At 41.2% G+C, this 12,997-nt stretch overlaps 1 protein-coding gene across 1 annotated transcript; it reads left to right on the top strand.

Annotated features, from left to right (window-relative positions):
* Positions 1–4,885: 4,885 nt before the first annotated feature.
* cipcb (CLOCK-interacting pacemaker b) lies at positions 4,886–9,272 on the top strand. Its single transcript, XM_026142450.2, has 4 exons — positions 4,886–5,239; positions 5,952–6,112; positions 6,212–6,384; positions 7,607–9,272. Exons 2-4 carry the CDS (start codon positions 6,004–6,006, stop codon positions 8,444–8,446), a joined length of 1,122 nt encoding a protein of 373 aa, XP_025998235.1. The 5' UTR covers positions 4,886–5,239; positions 5,952–6,003; the 3' UTR covers positions 8,447–9,272.
* Positions 9,273–12,997: the final 3,725 nt, after the last annotated feature.

The following is a 12,997-nucleotide window of genomic DNA, read 5'->3' as shown; positions in this document are numbered from 1 at the left end:
ATAAAGAAGTATATTTGGTTGTTTGTAAATAGATTTTGATATAATTAGTTTCCTAAAACAGCATTTTTTAGGGGTTTCTTACCTCAGGGAAACATTATGCAGTTAGATCACTTTTCTTGGGGCAAAAACTAAAGCAGAGGTTCTGTTGTTATGGAAACTGATTGCTTTAGGCGCCACCCTGCTACCATTGATCCGATGATTGTCTTGCTAACAAGCTGTTACAGCATATAATACCCAGGTGATCTTTTGAATCAGGCGTGTTGGAACAGGAACTGGAGTCCTCATGAGAACCTCTGTGTTAATGTTTCGAGAGCACTGGGTGGTGGTGTGTATACATAGTCAAACCAACCACTAATATGAACTTATACGAACTTCGGATCAATTCAGTTTTACTTATATAACACCAAATCACAACAGCAGCCACTTCAACATGCTTTATATTGTGAGGTAAAGACCCTACAAAAAATAGAGAAAATCCCAAACATCAGACGAATCTTTATGAGCAAGCGCTTGGAGACAGTGGGAAGGAAAAACTCCATTTTAAAAGGAGAACCAGACTCAGGTAGGGGTGACCTGCTGGAGGGGAGGGGAGGGGACGAAAGACACATTCTGGAAGACAGACAGATTTGAATAAATAAGGATTAAATGCAGAGTGGTGTATAAACTGCTCTGCACAGAGAGTGAAAAGAGGGGAGTTCCTGTCAGTGCTGTCACTGGGCACAAGAACTGTGATTGGACAGTTAGGGTTATTCTCTCAGTGAGGACAGTGAACTTACCCAGAGTGAGAGCGAGTAAAAGTCCCCAGCATCAGGTTTTAGGAACAGTTTTGAGGAACAGATTCAGAAAGTTCCACATAGTATATATAATGTCAGACACAAACAAACACACTGGCCAACAGACTAACCCATGCTGAATGAACGCACACAAACACACAGTTTGGCTGTTGGATGAAGTGTTTGTATGAAAATTAACTTGTTGTTTGCTCAGAATAAAAAATTGAATAAATCGCTTGTTTAAAAACCATTCTGTATCGTGAATTGTTTTGTAAATTTAACAATAACTGACAGTAACATCATCAGGCTAAGATTTCAGGGAATATAAAATAAAACATATTTGCTGGGATGAAAAAGACATAATTCATGTGTTGGAGAAGCTAGGCAAACCAAAAAATCAAAAATGATGCTTGTTTTCTTTTCGTATAGTGTATTGCATGTTTAAAAAAGAAATATTGCACACGTCTGTGTGTGCATGCTGCACCTCTAGGCAATTTAGGAAGTTGTATTAGGCTGTCAAAGACGAAATTACTGCTGTGCCTGACTGACTGGTAAATGCTCACTGCAACATGCCGGTGAGTTTCATCACTTAAAGAATAGGATAGAAGTCTTTTCCGGTCCCCAGTTTTCAGGCACGAAATTGTAATGTGTAGGTCCGACTGATGCTTCCCAGGGATCCACGAATCTCTGGGTTGCACGGTGGGACTTCAGTGACACAGGCTTGATCAGTCCATCTGGTAGGTATTCCACAAGATTGGATCTAAAGAGTTTAAACATGGGGGAAATTCTTCGTATCTTTTATAATATTTTTTGTGTGCATTTCTTGAACCAATCTCATGAAAATTATGTTTTTGGAGTGAAACTGCGAGGCATGTGATTGCCATGTACCTAAGTGGTTCCTGGAAAAGTCCAATACTCAAAGTTTCCACTAAAATAAGACAATCAGTATTATCCACTTTTCATGTCTTCACCTGGTTTTAATGTTTTTTCTGGTTAGTGTAGAATGTATTAGTATATTAGCACATAGTCATTTGTTTTAAAGTACTGATTTTCTAGTTATTCTCTGACCAAAATCAACCACGCAGGGACAGAAAATGCACAAAATGGCTAAGAATCACAAGAAAACTATTGCATAATTTAACAAAGAGTCAGCAAACTTAGGATAATTCTTTACATGCAGTATTTTTGTTTTTTTGCCATGAACACCGAATACACGAATGGTGGTTTACTGTGAAACATAGTAAGGTCATGAAATAAAACCCACTCCAATTCTTAAAAAAAAACCTAAACCCCCTCTCTGTTATCTAGATTTGCAGACGATTAGGGTCTGTAATGTGAGGACACTATAAGACCTTTATCTGCAGAAAACAGTGTGCAAAGAACAGGCGAGTACTGTCCATCCATTCGCTTATCCTTCTCAGGGTCGCGGGGGGCACTGGAGCCTATCCCAGCTGTCCTAGGGCAAGAGGCAGGGTACACCCTGCACAGGTTGCCAGTCTGTCGCAGAGCTAACACACACAGAAAGACAACCATTCACACCTATGGGCAATTTGCATTAATCAATTAACCTATCCCTACTAAGTGCATGTCTTTGGACGGTGGGAGGAAGCTAGAGTACCCAGAGGGAACCCACGCAAACACGGGGAGAACATGCAAACTCCACACAGAAAGACCCCGGCCTGATGGCGGAATTGAACTCAGGACCTCCTTGCTGTGCGGCAACAGTGCTAACCACCATGCCACCGTACTGTTATTCACTTTTTTGTATTGCATACAGGGCCTTTCAGGTTCATGTGAGATAAGAGTGTGGTTGAAAGCAACGCTTCCTTATATAGTATTTCACAAATGTGGATTATCAAGCTCACTAGACAAGGAGCAAGCATTTAATGAATTAAATCAGTCATCACTGAATTCTGAATTCATAGATGAGAAATAAGTACCATGTATTACTCTCTTTATGCCCCCCCCCAAAAAACAAACAACAACAACAATAAAAACAAAAACAAAAAAACAAACACAAATTGAGTAGTTAGAAGTTTCAAAAATGTTTCTGAATTATGTTTAAATGCATTTTAAGCAAATATTGAAACAGAATGTGTAGTGTCACATTCAGTGTCACAAGTCCCCAAACGAAAAGTTATTAAAACATGTTAACATAGGAAAGGACGTCACCTGGAGTGAGCACTCAACCCTTTTCTGGATCTAATTCTCCTCCCAGCTGCTTCACATTTGGCTGCAACCTGCCTCCGTGTGAGCTGAAGGTTTCTGCACATTTAAGCCAACAGAATCACATCATCTGCAAAAAGCAGAGATGACATTCTGACAACACCTTCCATGCCTTGGCCGTACATTGAAATTCTGTCCATAAACAGAAATGGTGTCAAATGGCAGCCAGTGTTGTGCAGTCCCACATCCACAGAGAAAAACTCTGACTCATGACTGGTAATGTGACCCAAGCTCTCACCAGAGTTATACATGGAACAGATAACCAGAATATATAAAATCATTCCTGGTACCCCATACTTTTTACAGAACATGCAGGGGGATGCAGCTGAATCCCTTCCCCAAGTCTACCCCATGTAGACTGAGCAAACTCCCACGCACCTTTGAATATCCTTCAGAGGACAAAGAGCTGGTCCAGTATTCCACGACAAGAACAAAAACCACATCTTTCCTCCTTCCTCCTTCCAAGCAAAGCTAAGAAGGGTGATCCCCAAAGGTTGGAACACATGTACCAGCCCCCTTTCGTAATGAGAAGAACCACCACCCCAATCTGCTAGTTCAGTGTGACGGCTCCTGACGTCCACCTAATGTCAACAACTCCACAATATTTACAGCCTTGAGAAACTCAAGGTGAATCTCATCCACCCTGGAAACCCTGCCATTAAGGAGTTGTTTAACTATGTCAGTGACCTCAGCCACAGGGACGTGGGAAGTTGTCCTCTTTGTCCTCAGTCTCAGCTTCCACTGCAGGTGTGTCAGTTGAATTGAGGAGATCTTCGAAGTACTCCACGACCTGGCTATTGAGGTATTGAAGACATGTGACCGTGGCAATATCTTATCCGCCACTTTGTGACAACCATGGTGACGATATGGGACCAAGTGAATAAGTCCCCAGCTACACAGGCCTAAAGACTGGTGGTTGTCAAATATGATGGACAACACTTGAGCAATGTCTGGATGATGCCATGTGTAGTCAGCAGCACAGTATACAATGTACATGGGAAGCCTCTTTGTCCTCTGAATGAAAGTCCAGCTCCATGGTCTCACTGAACTCCTTCCACACCCGGGTTTTTCTTCAGCCACTCCCATGAATGTACTCTGCTTGGCTTGCTGGTACTTGTCAGCTCCCTCCCAAGTCTCCGCTGCCTCCTAAGCTATACCAAGTTTCATAGGATTCATTCTTCAGCTTGACTGCCCCCTTTTCTTTCTGGGGTCACGTGCAATGCAAACAAGCACCTTATAGCCATTACTCTACACAAATTGTATTCAAATTAAGATTATAAAAGTAGTTTTAACTTTTCATGTTATCCTTTTGGTCACAATTGTACGCAAGAATAAACCACGTTTTGTTTTTGGCTGTTGTTTTACATGTTTTTCTATTAAATTATTTTAAACGAAATAGGTACTGATTATTTTAAATGTTTACACATGAGCATTTTCCTTCTCTTATGAGATTGTGTGGCTTTGTCTACTCATATACGGCACACTTGAGGCCTCTAGTTCGTTCCGAGGTTCTCGTCTTTTGTTTATTTCTTCAGACATGCTGCAGAGGAGACTTGAGCTCCTTGGGTTAGCTGCAGGCCAGCCACGATATTATGTAATATAGCCTAACAGATCACTCTCACGTCACTGGATTCCCCAACGGTGCATTTGAGATGCCTACGCTGTACAGTACACCTCTAACTGCACAGCGAACACAATGTCCTTTAACTTGCCACACATTTGGCAGCGGTCACGTTTTTCAGCTGCTGGCGCCACTGTCCAATCAGAGGCAGGAGAAGTCTAGGTGGGCGGGCACTGTAGCTAAGAGAACGTGACGTGGCTGACACTCCAGACAAGGGCACGCCTTTAACTACCAAATATGGCACAGTGGCTCTAACGAATATACCGTCCTTTGCATTTCGACGTATTTGAACAATGGCTGCTATATGAGGTGACCAGAAACTCATCCACCATCGGTTACCAGCTTTTGACTTTGAACCTCAAAGGGGATAATTAAACCTATCTGCTATAGGCGGCTGCCACCGTGCTCCACATGTGACCGAGCAGACAGGGCAGGGAGGGGCGGTCTGTCTCGTGTACGGTACCGTGGACCAGCGAGTTCTAGTCAACGTATCTGGGCAGCAGCACCAGCGACCCCACCGAAGAGAAGTTGTTGAGTTGCAGCTATAGCCTCTACCCGGATATACGGTCGTATACGTCGGCTTTAAGGACTACGACGTTTAAGCAGCACCAAGGACGAAGTAGGTGTATTCGAAGTTTTAAACGTTTTGCGGTTTTTTGTGTGTGTATACTGTCACTACTAATAGTGACAGTATAGTACTAGTGCGAGTTGACGCTCTGACGTTAGCTTGGCTATCAACCTTTGGTTAGCGTAAACAATGGTTAGCTAGTTGGTTAGCTTAACGTAGCTAATCCTGACTGTAATAATGAGGTCGTCTATTTTGCGTTTCACAAGTGTTCTTTGTCTTATTGTAAGTTACTTTAAACGGTAGTTATTTATCCCAAAGAACTACCCTTCATCGCATGCACTGTAATAGCTTTATTTAGTGACTGTATTTATCTATGTAGATTGGGTACAGCTGAATAATTTGACATTTATATTTTATGCAGGCGAAGTTTTCTTGTATTTCCATTTAGTTACGTTAATCACACACGTTTTGGGTGAAATATAAATAAAAGATGACCCAATGGCTAATATTGTGGGTTTGTGTTCTTATAAATTCAGCTGGAATTGTTTAATGAGGTCAAATGAATCTAAAGCACCCACACCAAGAAGAGGGAGTTGTTTATTACAGTCTTAAAAAACTTTATGTCTATGTAACTGGTCGCGTCAGCTAAAAAGATGACCAACAGTGTCTATTTCTGACTTTACAACTTTATGTCCTGCCATTGCTATGTAAAGAGGGCCTACTTAGTGTTGTCTCAGCTTTCGCCTTTGATGTGCTGATGTAGTTTTGTGAAAGCTTCCGGAGAGCTGGACCTTGTCAGTGCTGCGGGAAGAGCGATGACCACAAAGAGGAAGGCAGAGAATCACACCAGGGCAGGAAACCTTCCTGTCATCATGAAGCCTGGACGCTCCCAAGCTGATTCAGAGAGAGACTCTGGCTTTTCAGGTTTAGTTACACTCCTTCATATCAAAATATTGAAGTGTTTCTGAAGATGACATTTAATTTGAATTGAACCCCAATTAACCCCTTTCATCTGATCTATAGATGCGAGCTCAGAGCACATGAGCACGATGGACACCACAGATTCTGAGGATTCACCACACCCTGTTGTACAGCAGGGACCACGGACCACTGGCTCAGGGACCCACCCTTCTGGACTTGCAGTGGTGGGTGGGCTCTCTCCCATGATCATCATGAACAATGTCCTGCTCAAGCAGGTAATTTGGGGAAAGACTTCATTATAAAACCACAATATTCCAACGAGAAAAAAAACCCCAAACAAAAAACCCCCAAAATAAATAATCTCTTGAATTCCATTCACAGTATCAAACCAAGAACTACGTTGTCTTAATTATGCCTTTTTTTTCTTATGGCATCTGAAGAATTTCATTAGGAATAGTGGTGTTGCTCTTAATTGTGTTTCGGTGATACCAACATGGTGTTTTGATAAAGTACAGCTTTCAAGGATTTGTCTTCATAAAATGTAACTGTGTGCATCTCAAGCTTATTTTTTTTGCCTTGTTTTTCCAGTTTATTTTAGCAGAAATAATAAATTCGGGTGCACTGATTGGGTCACACTTGTTTTTCTCCTAAGGAATGAGCCACATGTCAGGGCCTGACATTAAAGTCAGAAATTGGTGGGCCAGGCCATCTATATTGACAAGGAAGTTGATTTAGCGATATTTGTGTGCAAAAGATTTATTTCAGTGCCCCCAGAGATGGCAAGTAACTGGATGTGTGAAAATGTGTGACAGAGAATATGGGGGAGCTACTGAGAAAAGCGAAACGAAAACCTTATTTGCTAACTGTAATTCTGTGGTTTCTAAAACCATTTTCACACATGTTCTGTAGCTTTGAGCTTTTCTAGACATTAGCAGATGGGGACACATGTGAGAACACAAAGTCAGAAGTGGTCAGGTCAAACATTAAATGATTGGTAACCTAGTAGAGCACTGTGTGATGCTTGATTGTGCACAGGTATTTGCATGGTGTAACCTCAGCGAGTGGGTGTCATGTGTATTAGCTCCGGCGCCTACACCTATAACACTGTATCATTGTATTTCCTGTAATGAGAGCACATCTGAAATGGACTTGGGTCTGTATGTGTTGTATGAGAAAGGGTAACTTAGGATGATGTTTTGACCTGATTCTTCCAACATTGTCCCAAGGTTGTGTGTGAAAACTGCTTAAACCCACTGAAGACTGGAGATTCTGCTAGTGATGGCAAGTGGAGAATGACAGCTGTCTCATAAATATGTCCTTTTTGGGTTAAAGTGTGGTATGTAGACTTGTACTGTGTGGGTACTCTTCAGAAAGAAATGAGATGATCACACAACAACTGGTTGCTATGTGAGCACCCAGGAGCTCCTTAAGGAACTGTATGAGCTGTGATGCTGACCTGATTTTCAGAGCTTTCAATATCCCTCTTGTTGTTTGCAGCCTGGAGAGAATCCTCCTGCTCTGAAGCCCTGGGGGTTTAGTCCAACTGTGGAGGTGGTTCAGCAGCCTCAGGTGGTCTTTATCCAGCCTGTGGTTTCTCGTCAAGCTTCCTCAGGCACCAAAGAGGCCAACTCTAAACACAGACGCCCTAAGAAGTATTTTCCAATCCTAAAATCCTACCCAAAGATTGCCCCACATCCCGGGGACAGCTCTAGCTCCTCAGGAAGAGGAACTGCCCCCTCAACTTACTCCTCCTCTTCTTCTTCAGGGTCAGAGAAATGTAGTACTTTGACCTCCATCACTCGGGAACACTGTCAGCGAGAGAAGCCACAGAGAAGTTTATGTAATAGTGCTGGTAACTCTGGCCCAACCACTCCTGGTCTTCCTGCAACCCCCACCACAATGTCTCCTTTGCTCCAGAGCAGATCATGTCTCTTAACAGGAGAAACCAACACCACTCCTGTGAGGGAGAGGCCTTCATCGGCTGTCAGCCAGGCAGACTGTACGACTTTGCTGTCTTTCAGTCATGCTACTGGATCCAAAAACTTTACACTCCCTGTTTCCCCAGCGGTCGTCTCACTGAGTGAAGGTAACGACAGTGACGGTGATGCTGACACAAGAAGGAAGCGCTTCTGCAACACTTACAACATCCTGAGCAAATCTGGCCTGCTAGACATCACACTCCGTACCAAGGAGCTCCTCAAGCAGAACCAGCGCACGCAGAACGACATAGACCGGCTGAAAAAACAAACAGACCTCTTTCTTCAGGCTCTGCGGAGCGGAGACACCAGCATCTGTGTTAAACTGCAGGCCACTCTTTTGGAAGAAGACAGAGAATGAGAAAGAGCGATCTGTTCAGTCCAGTTTAAAAGCAGATTAGACCTGAACTAGGCCTTCATAGTAATCCTATAGACTTGAGATGGGAAGGAAGACAAGGATTGGTGGTTGGTTGCATACAGAGACAGATGGACCGAAAGTAATGCGTGCCCCACAATACACACCCACCCCCCGGACTCTCAGATAGGCAGCATGCTGTGGCCTACATTTAGGCTGCCGGCTGCCTTAGGGCCCTGACACACCAAGCTAACCTAAAAAAAAAAGTTGGTGTTGACTTTTTATTGTCTCTCATTTAAGAGTCGCACTCATTGTAACATTATAGGAGGCGGCCAGCTGGCCACCAACGTGCACATGTGTTGTGCACCTGTATGAGGGGAAATATTTATTGAAAGAAGCAGTCGGTGTGCTAAGATTATAAATTGAAAATACAAAAACACCCTTATAAATTTTTCGGTGGACATTGTACACTTTGCTGTCAGCCTGTAGTTTCTGGGTTTTTTTTTAGAAATCTTTAAAAAAAAAAGGTGAAAAACGCAATGTATGGGTCAACAGCCTGTCTGCGAAGGACACGCTGCAAAAATGACAGCTTTGGACAGCCACATACTTCAAGTGCTGACTGCTGGACTACTATTGGCTTGTTGTGTTGGGGACCAAATGAGGCAGACGCAGCTCAATGTTCTTCCTCACTGAGCCGGACTAGATCTCTTCCACTGAAGCTGTGTCCGTGCTGGTGACAATTTTAGCAATCAAAACTCAGAAGCTCTAAGAATTTCTTCTCTCAGTGTAGTTGTAGTACAACAAAGCTTAATTTAAATCCTGACACTGGTCATTTAAATCTGGATACAACATGAGAAGGTGTTTGAAAAGAGAATCTATGTATAAATCAGTCTGATCATATGTCTTGTTGCAAAAATTACTTGCATCATTCATGGTAGTTGTCTTTTGCGTTGCTTGACAGACACGAAGTTGACAGTGAAATTCAAGTCCAATTGAGTTCATGCAGCAGTTACAGTTGCAACAAAAACTCTTACGGTTTCTTGTGTCACACTGAATGTGTTCAGGGCTTCTTCGCCTGTCAGCGTAGTCAGACTTACATGTGCCTACACAGTGTCTTTTGTTGAAGCTCAATTTGGAAAATGTGAGTTGAAAGTTATGGTGTGGCCAGTTGACAGTTAAACTTTCTTTCCCATCATGTTGATGGCAGATGTTCCTGTGTGAACTGTCTTCATGGCCATTTAAATGCTTCCCTGACATCCCTTTGTAAATGTTTTTGTTTTTGGCTTTTTCCACTTGTAGTTAAGGCCTGTTTGAGTGTAAACAACACATGGCTGTAATATTAATATTTCAATATTGACTGCCTTCAAGAGCAGAGTTTTTCCTGTATGTTTACATGTGTTTATAGAGCTACTTTTTTCCAACTTTTTATTGTAATTTTTTTTTAGTCCACTAATAAAAACCCCATCTTTTAGAACTCTTGATGAAGACCAGTTGTTGTGCATAAATGGCCTTTCAAAATCCAGATATTTTTAATGTACAGTTAAGTTTAAGTTTCTCTTTTGTAATCATGGCCTTAAAATCCAAACCCAGTGTATGTCAGATAACTTTGCATTTGCACTAAGAAATGTAAAAGTAGCTCTGAAGCAATTTCTGGACAGAAATTAATGGCAGCTATGATACTGTAGCTTTTTTTGTTTTGTTTTGTTTTTTACATGAAGTGTATTACAACACATAAGCACACTACTAATCTATACATATGACTTATGTAGTATAACAATAAATAACATTTTCATCTTTTCTATTACTGATAGTTTCTGCAGTGTTAAGTGTTTTTGTACATTGTGCATGTGATTGTGTAATATTTGATGTGACGGTTCTGTTCCTACAGTGCTTACGTTGACTTAAAATGGTCTCTTAGTGCAGAGGGATACTTTTATATACCTTCTGTTTAAACTTGCCATCTAAGCATGAATACGGTTTATTTAAAATGTTACCATAAAACGTGGAGGTGTCTGTCACACAAACAAAAACTCAGAGGTTTGGTTTCTTTCTTGAATGAATTGTTGGTACTCTGCAAAACAAAAAAACATGACGTCTGTATTGTTGCGCATTTGTCATGTATTTGCTTATTTGGAGTGCTCTCAGCCTACATCTTGTGTTTTATCAGTAGGCAAACATGTAAACACTTCTGTCCTCAACTCTCAACATCGCAAATATTTTGACTCTGGGGGAAGTGCCAGCTGCAGATTACAAGTTTCTAAAGTGAACACAGTAAATTCTTTGATTTGCTTCCTTCTTAAGCTACTCCCAAACCAAATTTATAATGTGAGTTTAGGGAGGTTGCGCTATCTGACATCCAGCCTTTTAGGTTGCACTCAAGACTTTGAGGTCATCCAACTTACTCCACCCACTTTCTTACTGCAGTGCACCAATTTCACTGTCAGCAACACAGATACAGATGCATCTGCATCAACAATCTTGGAAGGATTTAGTGGCTTAGCGTCTCTCCTACTGAGAGTGCTGTGGTTATTGTGGCTGGATAAATGACTGCTTGACCCTCAGAAATCATATTTTCCATATAATCTGCAACAAAGTTCAGATGAGTTTTGAAACTCTTCAGCTCATGGCCTTGTAAAACAATTTGTAAAAGTCGACTTTGTAATACATAACACAGCTTCCCACCCCACTCCCTCTGATCCTTCTGCGATTGTTTGTGACCTTATCGTCCAGCATGCAACAGTTTGGAGTATTTTCCTGACCTTTGAGTCTGCTCTTTCAGATCCTTTGTACTCGAGACAGCTGTATTGAGAATAAGTTGTTTCGAAGTCGCTTTGGCTCTAAATGAAATTCCTGACTTGTAATCAGTTATTTACTCCCACTTTATCTCAAATAAGCTCCATGTGTCGCCTTGTTTGATGCATTTGGCTCATAAGTTTCCACTGACTTTCTGCAATAACCACAGACGAGATATCGAGGCAGTGTCACAGTGACATTCTAAACTTTTCTACAATAACAAGCTAAATATGATGACTGGATTATATGGTCTAAAATCAGTAGATGTTAACAGACCCACCATTCAGTTATGAATTCATTTTTTTAATAAATGGAAGAAAACTAAATTCTTCCACGCCGTAGCCTATATATCTAACTTTTCATATGGCTTTGTAATGCTAGATGAGTAATTTGTCTACCCTATGTTCTTGGTGAAAGCCTTATTGAGATACTCGAGCAGCAGGATGGCCGCTACGATTTTGCTCTTTGTTTTTTTAACTCCCCTCAGCCAACAGCAAATACTATCATTTTACAACTGTCTCACTTTCTTCTGTACTTTCAGGTGCTGTCTTTGCAGAATTCCCTTTATTTTTCCTTGGACCAGGTTTCCACCTCGCACTTTTACCCGAGTTTATGAAATTGTTTAAAACACTCTTGACCGATTTGTCCTCGGCTGTAAATGATTCTAGGATAAATTTTGAGTTTGTTTTCTTAACGGTTCACTGCACAGTTCAAAAACAAGAAAGAAAAAAATCTTAAAAATGTCGGGACGGCCTTCTTCTGAAGTTCTAGCTGTTTTGAGGCTGGTTCACTGCCAGTGGAATAAATCACGTATGAAAAGGTCACTGAACTTTCGACTGAAAATAGCACAAAAACGCTCTGTGCTTTCTTTACATGTACTTGTTGCTACCTGCTCGTGCGTAATCGTTGCCATTATCATGTCGCTGTCCAGGTTTCTTTGTGTGGATGAAGTTCCTTTTTGTGCAGATGTGCTTATGTAATGGACTATTTATGTTTCTGATGATACTAGTGTGTATGCCACATGCTGTGTTCCTGATCATGTTGTGTGACTGCAGTTTTTTTTTCTTTGTTAAACGGTCAGCTTGTAGAGCAGTACAGTTTGGTAACACTGGATTTTGAGTTGAGTACTGGCAGCTTTGGTTCCTCAGTGCATTTCAGTCTGCCTTGTCACTTTAAAGATGCTGGTTTCAGTTTCAGTAGTACACCAGCAACAACGATGGACAAAAATATATTTAAACATCAGCTCAAATATATATTTTTAGGATCATGCAGACTGAATGTAATGTGCCTAGCTCGCTGTCTTTTTTTTTCCTTTATAAAATGTAAATAGAGGAAGTTGTTGAAGTCCTCATGATACTTTCCAAAGTGGGAAATTTTTGAGTTTTACGTCTTAAAACCTCTGAGGACATGAGACTTGTTATAAGTAACTTGTTATAAAACACTTCAGCTATATCATTCAAAGATCTTATAAACTAAGACTGAAAAGGTTTGATGTTACATGCTTTAGGGCTCTTTTTTTGTACATTTTAAGTTAGAGACTCATTGTTTGTGTAATAAATGTCTTTCCAAAGAAGCTGCTGTGGTTTCTTTCTTTTTTTCCTTTCTACAATTAAACATGTCCATTTGAATGGTAGTGCTGCTTGGTTGACATTTAAAACAGCACTCAGAGGTCACATAGTGAGGAAAACATTGAATTGTATAATCTCAGCTGGAAACAAGATTAGAAACAATGAAACGTGTTGCGTTTCTTTCAGCACACCTCTC

The sequence above is a fragment of the Astatotilapia calliptera genome, chromosome 15, assembly GCF_964374335.1.
Source record: "Astatotilapia calliptera chromosome 15, fAstCal68.1, whole genome shotgun sequence".
NCBI lineage: Eukaryota > Metazoa > Chordata > Actinopteri > Cichliformes > Cichlidae > Astatotilapia > Astatotilapia calliptera.
This window is presented reverse-complemented; position numbering and strand designations above follow the sequence as displayed.